This window comes from Rhopilema esculentum, chromosome 16, assembly GCF_057945365.1.
Source record: "Rhopilema esculentum isolate cy_ngs chromosome 16, ASM5794536v1, whole genome shotgun sequence".
Taxonomy (NCBI): Eukaryota; Metazoa; Cnidaria; class Scyphozoa; order Rhizostomeae; family Rhizostomatidae; genus Rhopilema; species Rhopilema esculentum.
Window position 1 is genome coordinate 3,471,123 of NC_142830.1, and position 23,683 is coordinate 3,494,805.

The 23,683-nt window shown below is 36.6% G+C and overlaps 1 protein-coding gene across 2 annotated transcripts; it reads left to right on the forward strand.

Moving 5' to 3' along the window:
- Positions 1 to 3,181: 3,181 nt before the first annotated feature.
- On the forward strand, positions 3,182 to 21,723 carry LOC135682200 (uncharacterized). Of its 2 annotated transcripts, XM_065196982.2 has the most exons (7): positions 3,182 to 3,468; positions 3,843 to 9,680; positions 11,863 to 11,949; positions 14,392 to 14,495; positions 16,719 to 16,814; positions 17,369 to 17,628; positions 17,950 to 21,723. In XM_065196982.2, the coding sequence occupies exons 2-7, from the start codon at positions 9,669 to 9,671 to the stop codon at positions 19,719 to 19,721; spliced, it is 2,331 nt and encodes a 776-aa protein (XP_065053054.2). In that variant the 5' UTR covers positions 3,182 to 3,468; positions 3,843 to 9,668; the 3' UTR covers positions 19,722 to 21,723. The 2 variants fall into 2 exon arrangements, with proteins under 2 accessions (XP_065053054.2, XP_065053053.2); XM_065196981.2 differs by lacking the exon at positions 3,843 to 9,680.
- Positions 21,724 to 23,683: the final 1,960 nt, after the last annotated feature.

The following is a 23,683-nucleotide window of genomic DNA, read 5'->3' on the forward strand; positions in this document are numbered from 1 at the left end:
TTGCCGATTATAGACATGATAGTTTGGAACCTTCATCATATTTCTGTTTAAAGCCGACTGTCTCAATTTTATAAGGGTGACAACCGCATTTTGTGTTGTGAGGCAGTACCAAATTGATACAGGCAAAAAACGGAAAAAAGGAATGAATCCACTGAGGGTACCAGGTATTTTGGCGTGATTGCGTGATCGGCGTATTTTCGATGCGTGAATTCGTGAAACAAAGTTTTATTATGCGTTAATGCGTGAATAGACATTGGCCCGTGACCTGTGCTTCAGCGTTACTTATAGCGTGATTGCGTGAAAATGAATGTTGCAAGTTATTAAATAAAACTTACTACTATTAGATAGTTATTAGATAAAATCAGATAAATTCTAGGGAGTGTGATCGTGAAATTGAATTTTCAGTACCGTGAAAGCGTGATTTGCAATTATTTTAAGGGTGATTGCGTGATTTAGCATAGATACCTGGTACCCATTACTAAAACCTAGCAAGTACATTCGCTACAATGGCATGTAGACAATAATAACTCGAAGAATTTCATGTATGACTGAAATTTTGTGGTTATTCTAATACAAGGAAAGGCTTAACCATTCCATAGCATTCAAATGTCATTCCAAAGCTTAGCTCAACGCCCACTTACTTGCTATACGTCATACGTCAAAAGCACCGGAACCACTTCGAGGCTATTTCTTAATACAACTTACGGCCTCATAGTGAAAATTATTCAAATTCTTTCGTACAAAATTTTTGACCTCAGATTCGGATTGAGAGCAAATATTTTAGTGTACATGAAAGTTTTCAATATGGTCTTGCTCATGAAATTGATTTTATGATGACATAAAGATTTTATAATTTTATAAGGGATTTGACCGTGATTGGCGACGAGGGGAGTAAAAAAGTCGTACAATGAAGTTTGGAGAAATTTAGCTTCCACAACAAATGATTTTGATTAAAAGCTCTATTGTTTTCCATAATGTGGAGGTGGATGCCCTCCTCCGTCGGAGGCCCTGATGACCGAGGGGCGATTCACTCTTGCAAATAGCGTACGAGATTTTGCCTAGAACAAAAGGATTTCCGGGGATTTTCAGATAAAACAATAGGATTTTCACAAAAGGTGTACGAGATTTTCTTATAGTGATTTGCCCCTCGCTGATGACGACAGTATCTCCCGTTGAATTGGTCAAGCAATTGAAAGAAGGCATTTTGCTTGATGTTGTTGGTAAGTCTTGATTGACAGGCCTTTTGGACAAAGATCTTGTTTTCACGTGGAATACCATTTACCCCCCTGAAGTTGATTTTTGCTTAATGTTGTGAAAAGAAGAACAAAAAGTAAGAGCACACCTGATCAACCACAACGTCTGGCTTTAAATCTGCTTAAAACATTTCCAGGGTAACACCACAAGTTCTCTTGCTTTTAATGATGTTTCTGACCTTTAAGAAAAGACGAGTATTTGGCAACCTCAACATGAACAAAAACGTAACTTCAGGGAATTTGACTTCGTTGGCAAAAACTGTCAATTCGCACAGCATCTTTACTGTTATTCATCTGAATTAAAAAAAGTTTTCGAAGTTGTTTAGGCGGGATGTGCTGCTCAACCAAGTATGATTTAAACAAATCCAAGTTTCCTTTTCTCTGAATCTATCACGTTGTACGCAAGGACCGTGAAGCATATCAAAGATTGAGGGGCTTTCAAGTTATTTTGGCTAAAAAATAAAGATGCTAGATACAAAGAGCAAGATGTTTTGAGATGCTTCTAGCACTCAAAAGAGTCTCTTCTCTCTATCAATTTGGTATAAAAGTTTGACAGAGCATAATTAAAAGTATTAGTAGAAAGTTAAGCATAAGAATCGGAAAGTATAAGACTAATATGAAAATGAAGTCTGGAATTTTGATATCTTTAGAGTTCAAAAATTGTATTGAAAAACTCAAATACCCTGAAGGAACGAAAGAAAAAGTACATTTGAACTACAAAAAGGTGAAATCTTTTGAAATCGGCGACAACAGACAGTTAGAATTATCTGTTGGTGGTACACAACTTAAAAATGGCTTTGAAAAAAAACAAAAATTTAGCAAATTGTATGCTAAGAAATATATATACCCAGTTGTGTATCGAAATAGACCAATTAGAAACGCGATCACATTATTGTTGAGGTTGCTCAATCAGTGCCGCTTGCCTATTACATATGCAATATTTATGCATATTATATACATGCAATTGGGCATATGTATTTTCGATCTTCGATCGTAGAGTTTTCGATCAATGTTCTGACGTTTTATACTCTGAAGAGTGTCAGACGAAAAGCTTTAGCATACACAAATGTTTACTTTTTTCAAAGTCATTTTTACAGTTAGAACTTTTTCAGTCGTATGATGGTGAGAAAAGGATGAAAACAGTTGAAGAACCGACATTGATGTGGGTGATGATGATTGCCAGGACGACGTAAATGGGGATAATAATAAAACAAAAATGGAAACTTTTAATTAATAACATTTTTTAGATAAATACAATTGTGAACCTCGCTTTATTACAAGATAGTTTACAACTGGCTAACCTGGTACAGAGATAAGAATAGTAATAATTAGATCAAACAAATTGACAATTAAAGCAAAATAGAAAGGGGAAGAGAAAGAGAGAAGACACTTAGCAAAGAATAGCTAATGGAAGCATTCACAAGATAAAGTACTTTGTAAATGGCTTGCCTATTACATAAGTTGATAATAATAACAATAGTAGTAAAAGAATATGAACGATAATGGATTAGCTCCTGCTTATCCAAATAGTAGCTCCACATCTGGAAAACATCCTTTAGAAATTGAAATCGCAATGATTAAAACATTTGTGAGAGGTACCTAAAAGCAATAATGACGTAATTTGCATGAATACATGAATACATGAAATTCTGTCACGACGAAATTTTTTGTGTTTAATGTACCTCCAGGGTCTCACCCTCTTACCTGAGATATAAAGATATTCAATGTTTTGTTGTCGATATTTTTAATCGGGGGTCGAGTATATGACGGTCCCTCCATTTATTTTGATCCTGTTGTTAGTAGGAGCATAAGCATGCAAAAATTTTGATTACCAACGTATAGAGCCTGACGTCACTACTCACATTGTGGTGTCCTTTCGATAGCAACTGAGAAAGAACTATTTGTGGCACAATGCCCTTCGACCGTAACGTGGATTCAGATTGTTTTGAAATCTTTGCTCAGTTGTACAAAAGACTTTAATCTTTCTCCGCCACTTTCTATACACATAACTTGTACTCGAAAGAACGGTGATTGACCCTCTCTGTTTAGCGTAGTGTCGCCCTGTCATCAAACTGTGAACTCTCCCAGTTCGGGTGATTTTACAACTCGCTCGGGATCAGTAGTGACATTTGCGAGGTGAGAAGTCGAGCACAAATGGTCTTTGAGGATAAACTTACAATTTCGAAAAGTTATGGTTGAAGCAAGCACAGAACAGGTATAGTTCTTTTTACATCTATTAATTTCTGTGTAGTTAGAAGAAATCTCACGTGCCTTATGAACTCCGCGATACTGTATTGCTAGGCCTAAATCTTGTTCGAGATGGGTTTTGAGATTTTTCAGTTATTTGCTTCTGGTTGCTATTTTCTTTTGACTTATTTGTTTTTATCACAAAGTTTGTGCATCTGTAAGATCTTTGGTCTAGCGAGGAGACAGTGAAATTCTTAAAATATTATTTTTTACCTATTTAAAGGTCGTTGGTTGTTGTGCGTAAATAAATTAGGCCAATTTTTGATAGGAAATGTTGATACCGCGGATATAAGATAGTTAGTTACCAAGGTAAAATCCTTTCAGCCTAACTTTGAATTACAGGAGCAATTGCGTATGTTCATGATAATGGAATATAACCACATTGGAAAATGCTTGGAATGACTAAACCAGGAGTTATTTCGACACAAAGCAACCCGGACTACTTGGAGAGTCTCATTCGAAATTCAATAACATTACGACATTCATGTGTCTGAAAAGGTCATAGGGTAGTTTGGTAGTGGTAGTTTTGTCGGAGGCAAAACTTTCCACAAAGTTTTAAAATCAGTGTTCATATTGTGAATTTAAATTTAATTCTTTGTGAGTGATCAGGAAGGAAGGATTCTTGCGCTTGTCTCGTGTTACATAAAGGCGTTGAAAAGAAGGCAAATAAACACGCAAATACAAGTTTGTCCTACATGGCTGTCAAAGCCCTCAGGCTAGCGAGTAAATTTGGAACTCAAAAGATGGTAAAATCGTGCGGTGTGATTTGGTAGAATTCAGTAAAGTTTAAGTTTTATACGCATATATCATTGCATCTTACATCCATGTATTGGTTCGGTTCTAAATGCTTATGCCAATTGTCGAACAAATATTGCAAGCAGGGAACGCGAAAGAGGGGGCTAAGGGGACAAAGTGGGCTTAGCTTCCCCAAAACCTTTTAGCCCCCGCAATCTGTAATATGTTCCGCGTTCCTTGCAGCAAGTCGACTTGTTACTATCAAATTCCTTGAGTTACAATTGGTACTGTCGATAAGGGACCTTATCGCGCCGATTCTAAGGGACCTTATCGTGACATTTATTTGTTTTTATTTACTATACTGCTGCCGTTGTTCACACCATCGATTAAATTACTACCAAAATCTAGATCCTCTATGGCGAGCTTGCTAAGCAGCAGACAACTCATGGTGTTTTGTATTTTCATCAACGGGTCGCACACAGCAGGGCTTGTGGCCCTGCCATTAAATTTTTGCTTAAACTGTGCCATTTCCGGATAAAAATAACAAATTTTATGATGAACTACAACTTTCGAGATGAGTGGCTCATTTATTACTTATTGATTGATACCAACGAGGCAAGATTTTTGTTGGGAGTTTGATGCTGGAAAACAGATCCTACATTAAAGCTACTGGCTTTAAAAGTTCTTAATACCAAAATTTACTAGCTTTATTTCTTGTTTTTAGATGTTTTTCTGTGATCTTTTTCCCTTGTCTTTTTGTAAACAAACCACCCCTGATTTTTATAACATTTGCTATTGTCTCAAATACACTTATTTTATATAAGAAACTGGCTATGAGAAACGAGTACTGGACAGTCAGAAAAAAATTAAGAAGCTTCAGTACCCGAAGCAAAAGAATTAAGAAACTATTAAATCGTGATAAAACTGAGAACAACGAAATTTTGGCCTAGAACTTAAAACACAAGGGATAAAAATCGTTAGTTTCCCACATCTAAATACAGCATCAGAACGGAAGCGAATCTCTTGACGTGAAGAAAAGGGTCACGAACATTTCATAACATCATTCATGACATCATAAGCAAGAAACTTAAAAGAAACAATGAGTATCGAAATTTCCAGAACATTAGGAAACTGGAGTACTCAACATCGATCTTTGTTTCTGATGAGAAAAAATGAGTGTAATTCCTTTTTGCTAGTTTAAAAATTTTTAAATTGAGTTATTTTTTGTAGCCCCTTCTATAAAGAAAGTTTCTGTCGAAATTCTAACTGACGTACGGTGTTTCTTGGAAATGTTTAATATTTTGCTTTTTGTTTAAAAGCCAAGAGAATCCAAGTCAAAACAATTCAATAGACAATAAAATGTAGGCGTTAGGTAAGTTATCTCTATTGAAGCAATTAAAAAAAAGAAACTAAGATATAACAATCGTGTTTTAGATGTATGATAGTGATTAAAATAATATGGTCATTGGGTTTCTATAAGATTTTCCAGGACAGAGATTTAAGTGGTTTTGTAATTGAGATCAGGGACGGTTCTGTTTTGATACAAAAGTTTCCTGCCAAGTCCAAAGCTTTCCACTCAATAGGCCTCAGCTGCACTCATTTTTTAAAAGAATACTGTAAATTTTGTCCAGCCTCAATATTCTTAAGGAGTTTTTTTGCTATAATTAAGGAGTTGCAAAGAGCCTGAATATGTTCCTAAAGTATTCTTACGTTTTTCAAATCTGATATGGTTTCAAATCATCACCAAGATATGTACTTAATGTATCTCTGTTCTGAACACAGCAAAGCAAGCAACTGCTGCAAAATGAGACACGATTATGTGTCCTGAGGCGAAGCAATATATTTTCAATATCCTTAAATTTGATGATTCTGAGCCTGCATATTCCCATAAACAGTATTCTTATAAAAAAGAAGAATGTGAGATCAAAAAGATTAATTTGAGTTTGCCACCCTACAGGTAATCTTCTGGCCTGTCTAAAGATAGAATGGAGCAACCAGTGATTTTGAGAGCTACTGAAAAATATCTTTTATGTCACTAACGGCTGTTTATTACTCATTGTCTGGACACACAATAAATTTCGCTCTTTTGACTGAAACGGTCTGAAACCAGGATCTTAAAACTTGATTTCCTATCTGGAATGTTGGCAAATGCTTTCACATCGCAGTAGCGTTGTATAGTCATAGAGTTGCCTTTTTATAATGGTTTGATTGGGGTTTTTCAAGGGACCTGATAATTTTGGTTGAATTACATAAAAGATCGAACTACACAAGTTCTAATTAGACGGAATTAACTGGACACACTTTCTATAACCAGAAGCACGCTCGTGCATGTTCAGACTGTGATTTAACACCCAGCAATATACACTCTAAATCAATATACGCTCGGTTCAAGGCGAGAAAATACGTACGTAATTTAGCAGCATTTATTTTCAAGGTGTTGGTTGTTACAATCTATGACGTAACGATATCGATTCTAGGACAAAAGCTTAGCACGGTTTTATGTTACTCTCACTGAAAGTGGAAGTACAAGTTCGTATTTATTATGCAACGAACTCTCATATTGCTTGCAGCTTCAAGAAAGAATAAACAGAGAAAGGAAGTAAAGAAGGTTATCACATCAGTATGGCATCAGTATTTAAAATTTTGATATTTTGGCCCCTCCACTTTCAAATACGTTTCGCCGGCCCCTCTTTTTGTTTGGTCCAAAAATTATTTCTTTTCTATTGTTTATGAGTTCTTTCTTTGGTCCAAAAAGGTACACGGGTTAAATTTGAATCCCGTTTATAGCTACTAAGCTTTCTTTGCTTATCAATCAATAGAAGGAATCAGACATCTTTGGCAAAAGAAAAACTTTTTCGTTTGAGGGCGAGTACAAAACAAGGCCCTCTGGGTTTATCAGTATTCACACTGGAAGTGTGAAATCAAGATACTGGAAGTGCAACTAAATGTTTAAAATGTAACAGGTTGCTACAGTGCAAACCTTTGTCGTTAAATTGCCGTCTGAGACCTATTGGGCAAAGGTTACAGTTCTACAGTCCTCAAGACTTGTTGGCGTTTGCTTTAGGTGTTGTACCCAGCCATTGAAGTGGGTACAGCTTGCAGTTTACAAGTTGCATATTGGGGAGAGTGATGATGACTTCTCATCTGTCCCGTCGTCGTTTGACCCCTACTGAACATTTCTACAGCCGACAGGAGGCCCACCCTTGTCGGCTCAAAAAATTAATGCTGAAAGTACATTCGACTGGAGCATATTTTTATTGGACATGATTGAATGAATATTTAGGGATATCAAATTGAATGTAAAATCGTGACACATAACGATAAGAAAGGATTCACAGCAAAGCGTATGGAAATTTAGGTTCACTTTTAACGAGAGCACGCTAATCAAGGATATAGGAATGTTTCTAGGAATCTTGTGAATAATTTCTTTTGTCAGAAATTGTTGGAGGCAACCTGCACGATACCCTGTGCTACGGTCCAATGTTGAACGATCCCCCGAGTCTACCTCCGCAGACATAAAAGCCAGTTTCCACAGTCACACCCCTTTTTCACCTCCTAGAAAAGCAACAAGTTTATGCATGCCCATTAAGAATTTTGTTTTTACACACACTGCCTAGCTGAACACACCAATCGCTATAATAACAGTTCCAAATTGCATCTGGAAAAACTTTATTGCCAATTAGAGTTGATATAGCAGCAATGTTTACACACGAGACCGTAACAGTGATTCCAGGTTGTTTATTTTTGCAAGGAGCTTCGTGTATTTGCTACACTATGTTTGGTTGCAATAGATTTTTAGGTAATACTTGACGCATGGCTAGGCTAATGTTTAACACAAGGTAGTCTAAATTAAGGCCTATTCGTGTGGGAAGGATCAATTTGTGGCCTGACTATTGTACCGGTATTGAAGCCACAGAATCGAGTTATCAAGAGGTTGCTGTCATGACACTTTCATATTCGACCTGACACTTTGTTTCCGAATAGTCGCAGCAACGGATTGTAAACCATTTTTCTATCGTATTTCTAATAAGGGCCGACCCTTTTTTGGAGCCCTAAAGTAAGCACCCCATAAACAGAGAATTTGTCGAATGAGCTCCAACTTGAATAGCACAAAAATAAACAAATACCGGGCAACTTTGCTTGAATATTCGAAGCAGTGATTAACTGAATGGCGATGAAATTACTGTTGTCATTGTTTTTGTAATGCTGAGTCAAGGATTTACTTTTGAGTGATAACATAACTGTGATATTGTAATATCATGTGATGAACGTGGAAGGGCTTATAAAACTGAATGACTCAGTGCCATTGGCGGTCCACGTGCCACCTCTCATTATGATAATCATCTTCATAATAAAAGGTATCATCATAATCATAATCATTCTGATCAATATTATGATACCTTCATTTTCAAATATGGTCATCATCATCATCATGATTTACGTCAATATGTCACTAACAACAATGTTCACAGATTGGGACAGTAAAATATCTTTAGGTTTTGGGCTCTTTTGTTACTGCCATCTGAACGTCAAAAGTATAATTTTTTAAGTAAATTATGCCTTAACCACGAAGGAAAAGAAATGGCCATAGCCGGATGATGTAACCGCCATCCGGACGTTCTCGATTTCTCGTTTCAAACCGGAAATATACTGTCCAGTTAATACAACTGAACGTTCTATCGCTTTGGTGGCTTGTAGGAAGTTCGGTAAGATTTACCGCCTCAAAACCAAATTACCGGCCGCACCTTGCCTGTGGACTTTTCACAAAACGGAAACCTTAAGCACTCACTAAAAGATGAATCTCCTTTGATTTGCCGTTTTCTGTTTAGCATGTTAACCAGCTTTTCATTGAATGTAGTAATATGCTACAATTTTGCTTTACAACACACCAAGCTTCAAAATATTACTTTAGACTTCTTTCTTAGAGTACTTTGAGCGCACATACTTTATTTCCGTAAGCAACTTGCGATATGCAGATTTAAATATTGATAAGTAATTTCTGAGAGGTTTAATTTTACAATACAACTTATTAGAACTGCCTTTAGGTGGCAATAAACAAATTATTCTGAGAATAGGCTGAAGCAGGTAGGCGAGAGAACCCTGTAGTTATTTAGGGACTTAATGATGCTTTTATTGACTAAGATACTGGCAAGTTAGCCAGTAAAATTAAATATTTGGTCTCTTGTTGATAAAACCATTTGTGCTTTTTATCTCCTTTTGACGTGAGCGCTATTGGCTAAACCATATTATGCCTATGCCTGAACAGATAATGGAGTTTGCTGCGTTTTTTTAACTTGATAATTAGAACCCAGGACCTTCTGTATCGCCACAACAGCCCTGCAACTAGCATTTTTATCAGTGGCCCAAGATTGTAGATGAGAGGTAGATGAGAGGCGATGTGAGTCAAAGCTATTAGCAGTTTTTGCAGACAGTATGAAACCTGAGGTATATCAGTTTTTCTAACGTATTTAAGATGAGAAACGTATTAATAATCAATTTTTTTCTGGCATCGTAAATGCGAGGAAACATCTACATGTTAAGAAGCTTTCAAAAACTATAAGGTTCTGTTCAGCGTTTTTATTAACCTCGTGGAAAGTCTTGTGCAATAAGAAACTTTGCTGTTGGCAATTTAGTTAAGTTTGTCAAGTATCCACACTGCTATAGTGAAGGTTTATAGGTGAGTTCATTTACTACGCTTTAGTGGACATTTACTCCGAACCCCGCCCACTAGGGTTTTTTATTTTGAGATTTTTCAAAATGAAAGGGTTATAGATGAGAAAATCTATTTGAGGTTTTTGTAGGCCATCTCTTGTGAAAAGATTCATTTCATATTAATCGTCGCTCATAATGTTTAATTAGAAGCGTAGATAAATCGGAAATTACTTTTTTCAAGAAACCTTTACTCAGAGACAAGATGCTGTTTGTTGATTTAGCATGCAACAATGCAGTTATTTAGTATTCTGCTAACTTTTTTAGATCAACCACATAGGGGTTTATTTTAAATAGACCAAGCGCTAGCTCGATCTTCTGGCATGAAACTTGTGGCTTTCTCAGTTTGATAACATATTATAATTTCACATTTGAGAAATGTTTTTCTTAACTTCTGACAATTTCAAAAAGTGAAAACTGTTTTGTTTAACGATTGATATCATGTTATGCTATCGGTTTATTCTTGTTCGTGTAAAGGAGGTGTATGCGTGCGGCAAATCTGGTGAAAAGGTTTTTGTGCCGGTTCATTCTCTGAATGTAGCCTATGCCCTTTTTACAAGTTCTGAAGGTTTCAACAACATATTTAGCTTCATTTCTCTGTCAAATTCTGCCGTGATATGCCGAGAATATGAGAGGGTTTTGAGGGTTCAAGATGGAATTGGTATTGTCACGAACAAATTGGTAAACGTATTTCTTCCTTAAACTATATTTGTTAAACAAACGTTTCTAATAGCGTTTGTTACCCACAATATCTTACAGACGTAAACAACGGGGAAAAAGCACCGACATTTAAAATGACTGAACCAATTCATTAGAATCTCCAATGTCGAATGTAATCGCGAGATAGTGGTAACCAATAGTTTGAGTGTCAAACAAATAATAACACTCCCTTTATAACGAGCAAATAATAACAACAAATAACGTTTTCCGGCGCCGAAGAGATCTCTTTTAGTAAATACATCACGCAATCTACGAAAATGCCATGTTTGTGTTGTACTTATTTTTACGTGCGGGTATCAGAACGATCTTAGTTTCAGCTTGAGACTCACCTGCTTGAAAAGGGTCGAGTGAAATGGAAGTTTCATTCATGGAAAATCGATTGGATAATCAAGGGTTGCCGCAAGTCCTCGAAAAAGCCCCCACCTTCGACGAACCCCCCCTCCTCGAATAAGCCCCCGTCCAATATTTTTGGCTGCTGCTATATAGGCCCCCACCTTCGAGTAAGCCTCCCCCTCCAATACGTCCCCTCGAGCCCCTCCGCGGCACCATTGTATAAGCGCTGTGAAAAAGCGCTTAATAGGGCGTTGTGTTTGTAATTGATTTGAAAAAGTTGCCAAAACAGAATACGAAGATGAAGCAAAAATTGACCTAGCAAAAATGTTTTGTATATCCTATGACCGCAACAGCAAGCAATGTCTTTTTACGTTGCATAGAAGAAAGTTTCGTGAACCATTTTTAGTCCCATCGCTAAAAATCACGCTCTTATCGCTACGAGATTAGGCGAAGTTAGGAAAACATGCGCTGTTTATGGGCGATCATTATTTTTCAGACTTGGGTGAGCAAGAAATTTCTTGTTAGTAGGGTATGGTGTAACACAAGTTGCAGACCTCCATATGGCGATTTTTTTTCTAAAGGAAGTCTAGAATACGTAGGGAGCATTCTCAACCTCACTAGGCTATGAAGCAGTGATTTTGAAAAGCAAATCGTAGCAAATAAAATCTGATACTGATATGTTTTTGTCGATAACAATCGACGCTCGAATGTCTCCGTCTGCTTGGGAACCTGTCTTTCGAGTCAGTGTTTGAAATTACATTCAGCAAAATGAATCAAAACTAAGATACGTCAAGTAAAAGCACCTATAGCAACGGTCTGATCTTGTTTTGAATTTGAGCTTAACTTTTTTATTTTATTTCTACAGACGTTTGTTCAAATTGAGGTCAGGAATCCAAGGACTCACATAAGCAGAGAGAAAGCACTGTACACCGACTATGAGATTGTTGTTAAGGTAACTAATTATCTTAGCTTTCTATTAGATTTCCTTTCTGTATCGCCCCTAGGGACTTTTAGAGAACCATATGTCTAACTCTAATCATAGTTACAAGGGTCTAGGCCATCTGATTGTTGTTTCGTCGCCATAGCGTTTTTAAATAACAAAATGTCCAAGAAACCATCAGTGAAGCTATTGAATTAATCAAAAATGAAACTATAACACACATAGCCAATGGTGTTTCTTAATGGAGCTTTATTCTGGTCTCTCACTCCCATGTTAAGAGTGAATTTGAGAGACAGTTTATCATTCGAAATATCGAGATCCTTTAGATAAAATCTCTTATCAAAGAAAAGAGGTGTCATTATATAGTCTCGTAATGGAGTTGAAATGTTCTAGAGTTGACATTGATGCTAGTCCCATACTTTGTCTGACCTGGCCGGACCTGCTTTTTAAGAGTGAGACCTATTTCTGATAAAAGTTAAAGAACAGCTTGTGCCAGTAAGGTGATAAAGGAATGGATTGGAAAGAAAAAACGCACGATTATAGCGCACGATTGACTTTGGTGCAAGCAAAAGTTTTGCATTATCAAAATTATACGAGATTTTCATAATCGTTAGAGATTATGATTAAGAAACTACGATATCTCGTTAATGATTTAGAAACTGTAGGAGTAGATGATTTTGAAACTGTATGAGTAGATGATGACACTGTAGTGCTCACTCAGACATAGGCTGGAAGGCTCGATGTCGGCCTTGCGAGATTTGGCCTCCGGTTTCCAGTCAGTCATGATCCCGGGTTTCCGGGACGTAGTTATTTTATTGAGGATTTGATTACCTTCAGCATTCCATTGATACGTTTTCGCCAAAAGCCCAGTATATGTCATATTTTCAAAGTAATTGATTCCTCTAATTTTGAAATAAGCATCTTTCGATAATCCTAGTATTTTAGAGCCCCTAAGCTATGAAGGAAAGTGAGGGTACGAAGTAACACCAATCCAATGTTTATAGCGAAGAAACGCAATGAAAGACTCATAAATCGATTGTTTCATGCCCTGAACCTTTAGCCCTGAACGGTTTTTATTTCGTAGCTACGTTTTTGAGATTTGCCGCAAAGCTTGGGAAAATCGATTAATGTGGCTGTTCGTCCGCAAACAGAAATCAATATACTCAGAATGTCATTATAACAGAATTTTTTCAAATTTACACCCTTCATTAAATTGTGAAGTTATTCTTATTTTATCTGCTTTTTTGCTGCAAACAATTGCAATATTGATATCGCTTCTACGCCTTTGATTTGGTTTAGTTCGCTCCAACTTTCCAACTTGTGTTCTTTGTTTTCTTCCCAAGCTCTCAGTATTGATATGTACTTCGGTAGACGGTAGAAAACGGATATCGTAAAGAAGGTGGATTTAGTATATATTGGTGACAATGATATTGCTTAGCATAAGTTACGAGTAATTGATCTAACTTTTATTAAAGCGTTGAGAAATTTTGTCCTGATTATGTGTCGTTAAATGTCACTGAATGAGAGTAGCATTTTTGGAAGTTTTTGAAAACCGTTAAGGTGATTCATGGGCCATACCTTGGCTATTTTTAAGGAAAGGACTTTCCGGCATGCAAATACCCCGGTAGTTATATCCAAATAGAATATAACTGTTATTATTTCAATGTTCAGTTATTCGGCAATTATTGACTTGCAAACTTGCAATTAATTTATTTTTGGTTTTAGCATCTTGTTTACAGGAAGTGAACTGCAATATCCCAATCAGGCCTTCCTACCTGCAGTTCCCCTCTTATATTGCAAAATAGAAAGATAGGTTACGACTGAGACAGGCCTAATCACTCTCTTTTGTGTAGAGTGCATTTTTACCTCTGTGCGATAATCAGGAGAAGCGATAGTGAAATGGTGGGCCCATGAATAGAGTTTGAACACAGTGTGCGCTTTGAAATTGGAATCGACAGGGAAGTTATTTAAGATAGCTAAGGAAAAAGCTCAGTGACTAAATACACTTGAAACTGCTTCTAATGTTTCATTTGATACCTAGCTACTCCCACCCGTTTCTAGGCGACAGACGTCGCCACTATAGCAAACAAGTAATTATTATTTTTATCTTCTGTAAACAAATAACCACACTGTTTTGTTTATAATACACCAATACGCCCAAGCAAGTTTGCAAAACCGCAGAAATCTAAAGAGTTATGCTATTTTCAAAATTAATCGGATGCCTTCAGATATTTCGACGCCTTGGTAGGTTGCGGTCATTTCTTGGGGATGGGCACCATTTTATATAAGAGGGTTTTTCATTCAAAAAGGAACTTTGGTCTGTCTTTGAAAATTATACCTTGCAAACCTTAGGTGCCCATACAAACCAAAGCAAGCTTTGCAAAAATCCGTAATGCATTTATGTTTTGAATAAAACATTTAAAAAACTTATTATCACAACTTTTTATCTTCTAGACGAACAACATAGCTTTTGCATGTACAGAGTCCACTGTACGGCGTAGGTACTCTGAGTTCCAATGGCTGAGGACGAGGCTGATGACTCATTACAAATGGGTGACGTAAGTGCATTTTGCTATTTGAATTCTTTCTATGTTGTGCAAACTGCAAGCTCAAGCTGGGTTGTTTTTATATATATCTTGGTTGCCTAGTCTTTGATATGATGTTTAACCTTGTGTCTATGTCTTTGATAACCTCCTCTGCCGTGTTGTCTACTCTTCATATCTGGGTGTGAATGTCTAAAATCCTTTAAATTCCAGACATTCGAATAGTTATAGCCTTATATTTGTGAAATCGATCAGTGATGGGGATAAATAGATGGAACATTATGTAATTCAATGCAATCGTCTTCCCTGTGTGTTGACTGGCCATTATTTTTCCTGGTAAATTAGCCTAAGGCCATTGGGCCAGTCTATCCTTTTCCTGTCGGTTCAAGACTTGTTCCTTTCATGCCATTATATAAAGATTTCTGTTCTGTCTTAGAGCCCAAAACATGTCCTTCCTCGATAGTATGATAGCTGAAAAATGCGATCCTCATTTGCTGAATTTATGAAGGACTTTTAATTTCGAACACATTTTAGAAAAGGGTTCTTATTATAACTTTGAAGAATGAGCAAAAAAATCAAAAGCAGAACAACTTCCGTTATACACAGCCAGTAACTTTTAAAAATGATTAATTCATTGCCAGGTTGCTTCTCCATACATTTTATTGGTTGTTTCCCTGTCTTTCTTGTTGCTTCTCTTTTAACCAATCTATAATTGAGTGAAATACTAGATATTCGATTGTTCAATTTGATATAAAAATAATGTCCTTTTTAAAGCTGTTGACCCAGTCAGCTGTACAGGTGAACAAATAAACGTATTGAAACGAGTAATTTTGCGTTTGGTCTGCAAACCATCGATGTACCATAGTTTAGTGCAGTGCAGTGCAGTGCAGTGCAGTGCAGTGCAGTGCAGTGCAGTGCAGTGCAGTACAGTACAGTACAGTACAGTACAGTACAGTACAGTACAGTACAGTAGTGTACAGTAGTGTACAGTACAGTACAGTAGTGTAGAGTACAGTACAGTAGTGTACAGTACAGTACAGTAGTGTACAGTACAGTACAGTAGTGTACAGTACAGTACAGTAGTGTACAGTACAGTACAGTAGTGTACAGTACAGTACAGTAGTGTACAGTACAGTACAGTAGTGTACAGTACAGTACAGTAGTGTACAGTACAGTACAGTAGTGTACAGTACAGTACAGTAGTGTATAGTGGATAGTGGATAGTGGATAGTGTATAGTGTATAGTGTATAGTATTGTATGATATAATATGATATACCGTAATATGATATGATTTGTTGTGTGGTATGGTATTACAGTATAATACGATAAGATAGGATAGGGTATATGATGTTATGACATGTAATAAGATATGGCATAGATTGATCGAAAAATCATTTTTCACTGTCCAGATTTTTTCTTTCTCTCAGTTCCATTCTAAGTAAGCATTTTTTTCATTGCGTAAGTAGTGCAGGACTGAAAACAGCAGATACCATTTTCAGGTTTAACGGCATCTGAATAGAAATCTCATTCCTTTTTCTGGATATTCTTTGCAAACCTGGAATTGCTTTTGTTCTCAAGCAAATCAAGATTACCGATTTAAATTCAAATCCTGTCGAAAGGGTATTTTTAGTCTGTTTATCTTTCTGCTTTTCTCGATTTGTCTTTGCTCTGTAGCTTTTGCAACCAACGAGCATTGACCAGATTAAAAACTTTGCTGTATCATTCATTTCGTTTCTTTAATCCTCTTTGGCAGTCTTATAGCCCTGTTAAGTCTTTTCTGAGTCTTGTAGGTAATCTGTCTGCAAACCCTATTGTTTTGATAAGACATAATTTGCAGTTGAAAAGGAAAAGCTGCTCAGAATCATCTTTGCACCATCCCTTTAGGTAGCAGACTTCATTTCAATGCATAGTTGGTATATTTTTCTGCATTAGGCATTCGTGTATTATTTTAGCCTACTTACAGTGCGGTATAAGCATTTTATGAATTCTTTTATAATTTCTGCTTCCAGCTTTTGAGGATTATGCAATTGATAAAGATAAAGCCGATGTTGAAAAACTTCAATGCCCCTTATCAGTTTTAGAACTGCGTTGCGAGTGTCTAGTTCTTTATATCATGACATTTTAGGCCCTCCTTGAGTCAATACTCCCATCCACGGTATATGGGAAAGGCTGACATCTATCTTGTTCATCAAATCGATAAATATTTGATTGAAATCCGTTTTCTCTTTTCTCTCTAGTTGTCCGCCAGAGCTGCCACCCAAACGCCTTTTTGGAAGGTTTCAGCGGCAATTTCTAAAACGGAGGCAGCAGGGTTTGCAGAAATTTATTTTGAGGTAACACATATTTTGAGAATTTTTGTAGGTCATTACTCAGGGTCTCTATAGGTTACATAATCAGTTCTATCTACATCGTCAGTGTCATAATTTCATCGATGTTTACATTATATTTCACGATCATAAAATCTGCAAATAACTACGTTTGACAATTTATATATCTTTGCGTGCCTAACTAATTGAATAATCAATTTCATTTTCTACATTTTAAAGTGGATCTTGAATTTAATTTCATTATTTGTGGAACTACAAATTTGGTTATTGAAAGCTTGTTATGGAGCCGAAGGAAATCGTTTGGACAAAACTGTCACATGAACTTTGAACAGAGTTTTTGCACCAAGTCCACGTTGACCTGCCAGGTCAGCTGACATCATTCAACGTCGATTTTTACGAGGTTGTGACATCTCTTCATGAAGTAATTCAACATTGCTGCTTTATATTCAAATCCATTAAGACATATTCCCTGTCATGTGGGCAAATGTTGCGTTGTTTGCCACTACAATCGTATTGTTTACTCTAGATAGTGACCTAATGCGATTTTCTGTTATTTATAGGGTGGTTGAAGATAACCAGTATTTATCCGACGTTGCTGTTCACTTATTCCTACAAAGCAGTTTGCCGATTAAAGAAATTGAGCGCTACCTTGATGGCATGGTCAGTGATGGTGAAATTCTCAATTCATATCAATCACCAGGGAAGGGAAAGCATTCTGGCCTCTCTCGGAGTATGGCTGAAATTCCACATGAAATCGAGACCCATTTGGAGCATGACAGTGGATTCTGCTACAGCACAACAAGTTCTATCAACGATTTAAGTAAGTTTAGTTTTTTTATATCCAGCATTTTATACTCAATGCAGACTTCATATAAAGTTTTTGCATTAGCTCGGTTTTCGTAGTAAAGAAGGCGGTAAGCTCTGATTCACCACGATATGTATGCGCTGTGAAGACTCGTGAATGAACATTGTTTGCTGTGCTTTTCCATCTGCTAACAAACCAGCTTAGATCTGCATCCTAGACTCGGGCTTACATGTCCAATCATCAATGTATTTAACTGTAATTTCATTTTAGTGAAAACTACAGGGAAACTTTGTAATTGTCGTTTTTTAAGTATTGATAAATTATTTCTGTTTTCAGTGTATACATCAGTCGCTAAATCACGAGCAGAATGGAAAGATTTTGTGTCAATGCCAGCGAATCTTGATAAAGTTACCACAAACGAGGAGATCAAAACAGACCAACCCAATGCTCGTAAACTTTCCCAGGTTGACTCAGGACACGTGACGTTTACCGGGAGTCACATGTCTCTCCAAAGGACAGCTAGGTCTTCAGAAAGTGATTCTGATTTTCTGTTTTCAGTAGAGTATGATGCTGACGATGAGAGTGATCATTGTTGTCTAGAAACAATTGAGGGGGTGTCGATGAATCTTCATTACTCTCAGACATTTTCTATCGAACAAGCACTCGATATTTTACGAACTAGAACAAAAATTTCTGATAGAATCCAGCTGCTTGAAGATACTGATGAAGAATTTCACGAATCAGAGTACGATGTGATAGATTCAGAAAATGAAGAAAACGAGCGAAAATCGATATCCTCTATTAAGAAAAAGTTAAGTAGAAGTTTGTCTGACGCAAAGTTGAAGAGGAGATCATCAAGGTCAAGTTTAAATGAAAGAAAAAAGCCAATGATAAAAGGGGCATTCCAGTCAATGCCAAATATGCAGAACACACATCATAGTCATCATACTAGAGCAAAAGCAGCTGGGGGTATATTCATGAAAAAGCTAGAATCGCATCAGGAAGACCCTGAGGTCGGAAAGGGTTCAGCAAAAGGTGAGGGTTTCTCTACCTCTAGCAGTATTAGCAAGTACAGGTCTGATGATGCTGACGAGAGCTACGTACCTAATTCCGAAATGGATTGCTACAGCACGTGGAATTCGCCGTCAAAAATCGTTAATGGTAACGTGGACTCGAGTGAGATCGAAGCCAGTTTCGAAAAGGTACCTGAAATAAGGTCAGCTGCGAGAAGTTTGTTCAAAAGGATCATTAGTAAGCGGGAAAAGGCGATAAAAAGCGCAGATGCCCCATTGATAAGTGGACGTTTTCGCGTAAGCGTTATTCGAGAGGAGGGGAGCTCAAGACGGGGATCGGCATCCTCTAATGAACTGACATTGAGGCGCAGTCCGGTAAGGGAGGTTGTTAAGAAAGCCTCGCAGCTGGTAAATGAGAGCTCTGTGCGAATCTCGGAACAACAACTTTGGCCGCAAGAAAACCTTGCTTATTCAGATCGCAATATTGCTGATGATGAGGATTTTCTAACAGTTCCAAAAATAATGGATATTATTTCGGCACCATTAGATTTCCCTGATGCTAGCGATTCTGAGAAACCAGGTGAAATAGCAGAAGGGAAAGAGGAAGGATATCCTGATAGTCAAAGCCCTTTTGATGACTTCAAGCAAGTACCATCTTTGGTTTCTTTAGTATCGGCTTTATTAGGCATGGAAGAAACTAATGTTAATAACAGACCCAAAACAACAGATACCCCGACTGAGAAATCAAGTACAGTTGCTCTACAAAACGATGAATCAATACAGGAGCTTGCGGTGAAACATCCCGTAAACTCAGAAGTACTAGATTCAGAAAGACCATGTATCATGGACCAAGCAGAAGATGCACAGTATTACAAATACAGTTCATCGTTCATCAAAGACCTATCATCTGCCCAAAATCATTTCAACGTTTTAGGCCTGAATGGGAATTTATATACAGATCATCAATTGCAATCCTTTACCAAACAAAGACCAATGTCTCCTACGCCAGCATTATTGAACACCTATGATGTCATACCGGATGCTATTACAACTTCTCTTGAAGACTATGCCATTTTGGGTGGGAAAAGAGATTAAGGGTTTCGGAAATTTTTTTAGCAAACCATACCACAGTATTGTTAGGGTTTGAGCAAATTTAAATGCTGTACGATCTTTTAGAGGAATATAGATTTGTATTTTATCGTGCCAAACTTGATTCTTGGCATATTTTCATACATCTAATCTCCACATACTTTTAAGATTTGAATTTTAATTAGATTCGAATTTGTAGACTGGTAATTCTGACATAATTTGATAGATTATAACTAAGTTCATTAAGGAAACTCTACAATTCACTTCATAGTTGGGGCAAAGTGTTTTTCTGGGGATCAAGGACCTTTTAGTTTGAATTTTTTGTGATTCGGTATTTACCTGTTATTTGTGATACGGCTGATAAAGTGTAAAAAATTAAGAACTAATTCTCGGGATGGAAATAAGTACCTTAGGGAATGATATCTCGTTTTGGATGCCTTTGGTATCAACCTCGCTCTATAATGTCAGATATTAGAGACAGCAAAACATTACAACGGACAAAAAGTGCTTTAAGCTTGCTTATAGCGTTGGCTGATCGCTATCATGTAAAATTTCTTTTAGCTGGCCTAAAAGTTGTTGACCATGCTTAGCTGACAGCACCTCATTGATAATTCGTTAAAATTGCTGTATGACTTCGTAGGGCAAATTATCAGAAAATATATGCTGTATCTGTCGAGAAAATTTTGTTCTTAGATCCCTTTCGAAAATGAGTACTGCATCACCCCAGTAACGAACCTGAAAAACACCAAATTCGTTGAGACCCGCACAATCAAGACACTTCGCAGCTGTACCCCTGGTTAATAAGTATATAATTATGTAGGACTGCAAAATTTTTTCAGAAGACCAATTTATAAAGAATGCACAGTTTCTTCTGATAACAATATCATCAACGTCCTTCATGGTAGAATTTTTCCAAAAAAATTGCTGTAGCTAGTCAAATGATATTGAAGAATATCTTGATATGAATAACTTAAGCAATCTGCTATGGCGGGGCGGTGTCTATAAATTTCAAGCTGCTTCTTACATGCTGTACAATAAAACATAAAATTCTTTCTCTAAAATACCTTTTAGGTTCTCGTTTAGAATGAACGATTATTAGTTCGTCATCTTTGCAATCATTGATGCACTGTATATAGACTAGTGTAAAATTTGCATTTATTTTCCGAAATTTAGAATTACGTGATTTTTGTTATATTTTAATATTTTGTAACATTAAATATTTTATGAGATGGGTTAGAATCATAAGACCAATGTTAATATTTAGTTGTTAAGGATTAAAGATTAAGTTCACCCTACACAAGTCATTCCTTGAAAACATCAAGTAGACAGCCTTCTATGATTATTGCTAGCACTCAGAGTTAACTGAAAACACCACGGAGCCCTACGTCCGTCATATATAAAAGATGGTTATAAACAACATTGATGTACCCCTGTCCATCTTTAACGATCATACTAACTCATTGTTGTCAAACTTTAATCCATATTGTCACATTTAACCACTTGGGTAACTGCTTTCAGATTATTTTTAAATTGTAAAATAATTTTAATATTTTCTTTTGTAACATGGACTGTAGCAATGAATTCGTTTGCTGTTCAAAAGACATCAATGGATGCTTCCATACCGATCCCCTAGTAAATTTTATCCACGGTTCATTATCGAATCATTGACGAAAATCAGATCTTTCAAATTCATTTTGAACGCGATTTGTTACTGTGGCCAAAGCTTAGGGGTTTCTTTGTTTTGTGGTCAAATTTTTCTCGTGTTTTATATTTCAACTACTCATCCTTCTTGGTTCGGAACGCAGGATTCGTTCCGTGGTGGCTGGTCCGCCTAGCCGGATAGAAGGATCAAAATTGACCTTAACTATCAGAGAACCGGAAGCATCACATGACCTCTTTTGGATATATAATGATTTTTATTTCGTTCAATCTCGATCTGGCCAGAATTATTTATAGCTTTTATCCATTGCATTTAACCGCTGTTATTTTCATCATTTCATTGCAAATATGTCATTGTTGTTTTTGTTTTTGCCTTTTTTCTCTGATGTTTCGTGGAACGAACTTAGATGCAGGGGTGAAGAGCTTTTGGCCTGAACTCCTTTATGAATATTGAAAGCAGCCCTTTTCTACTTTTCACTTTGCTTTTTGAACAATTTTTGAACAATTTATCTTGCTCTTTTCATAGAGCCACACGCCTCAAATCTTAGTAATGCTTGCATTTAAAATGTTTTCTCATTAGGCAAAAATAGTTCGGACACTGGCCGGAGGAAGGTTGCCAAAAATTTGGAGACTTGAGGAAGTTTACAAATTTGTATAGGCTATTAAATATTTGCTTTTTATAATACAGCCATGAAAAACAAGAAAGAAAATTAAATTCAAAAACCTCCTGTTTTTCAATTTGAATATGTTCGCAGAAATACTTCACACTGTAAAATGTAGTCATTAAGGCCTGAATTATACAATTTTTATTAATCTATATAAGCATTTTACCACGCTATTCTGTGATTTTACTTTACATCGGTTTAAAAAATACCTAAAATTGAAAACAATCTACAAATTTCTAGCAAAGTTTTGAAAAAACAGTGCTACAAGGGGAGTAGATCAAGGCTAGCTGTGTGCCCGGTTTTATGACTCACGTCCATTTTAAACCAATTAAAATAAAGTAAATTTTTAGAAACATTTTCTTGGCTGGATGACGGTTGACAACTTTTCTGGATTCTGTAATAGTTCTACCGCGCAATTACTTTTCATTGCTTCTATTGCAACTCTTCTACTCGATCAACAATAAGGAGTCACTGAACCCCGGGATTCTGTAGTTCTTGTCCTCGACCCCCTGCTACAGCTATTGCACCTACGTGGCAACATAAGAGGATAGCGTATACTTCTAATTTATATAGTTTAAAAGAATGTACGCAAATAACTTCAATATTTTTCGACATAAATTGAACTTTTATTTCCTTTTCAGGCGCATATTTAAGGACATCAGTTGATTGCCCTGAATCAAATGCATAGCCAGGTCCTTAAAATTTTTCATTAAATTCCATGTGCTAAACCATGCCCTAACATTTTTCACATGGAAATTATGGTCCTCTAGTCATTGCAATTTTGGATATAATTTATCAATATAATTTTATAATATAATTAGCAATAGAATTAATAATTCATAGTCACTTTTTGCTGCTTTTCATTCTCCACACCCGCAGTTAAAACATTGTTTCAGTTAGCCATGTATGCCTGCAAAAAGTGACGGAAGAAAAGATTTTAACGTGGATCAGCGAGGCCTGGGCACAACACACCAAGGCTTAAGCATATCACACTCATTAAAAATTGAAAAATGTTCTAGAATATTTGCTTTTTTCAAAGCCATTATTAAATTCTGTATCACCAAAAGACTGCTCATTAAAATTGTTTGTGCAAGAATTAGTAAATAAATGATACATATCTTTCGTGGAGAGTGGCTTTTAAATTTCTACTCGTTAATTAGTAATTTGGTATCACCCTATGAAGGACAAGGTCCGCTAAGACTCTCAGTTGCTCTTACCGTCTCTCGCTGGCACGACAGTTTTCTGCAGATAAAGTGTTGCCAATAAAGACAAGTGAATTCTATCAAAACAGGGACGCCAGAACGCATTTCGGGGTCGGGGGCCTCAAGACAAATCGGCAAACTTTTGTGGTAGTTTTCGACCGTTATCCACGATGCCACATCCAGATTATCAATATCATACTTGAGCAAAAATGTTAGGGGCTGTAGCCCCTAGCCCCTCCGGCTCCTGCGTGCCTGCAAAATTGATCTGCTTTATTATGACATGTATCTAAAACACGTAGATCTTAAGTATAGATAATTCAAATGTTTTTTTAATCTAAAAAGCTAACTGCAAAAATGAAAATTTAGTTATTATGCGATTCATCAGCTGGTGTAAAATTACTTGTTTAATCTTCAATCTTTTATTTCTTAAAAACACTTTTTT

Excerpts from the sequence above, each read along its gene's own strand:
- LOC135682200 (XM_065196981.2), top strand. The coding sequence starts at position 3,445 with ATGGTTGAAGCAAGCACAGAACAG. Across the intron at positions 11,950-14,391 it reads ACTATGAGATTGTTGTTAAG|ACGAACAACATAGCTTTTGC; the intron begins GTAACTAATTAT and ends TTTATCTTCTAG. Across the intron at positions 14,496-16,718 it reads ACTCATTACAAATGGGTGAC|TTGTCCGCCAGAGCTGCCAC; the intron begins GTAAGTGCATTT and ends TTTTCTCTCTAG.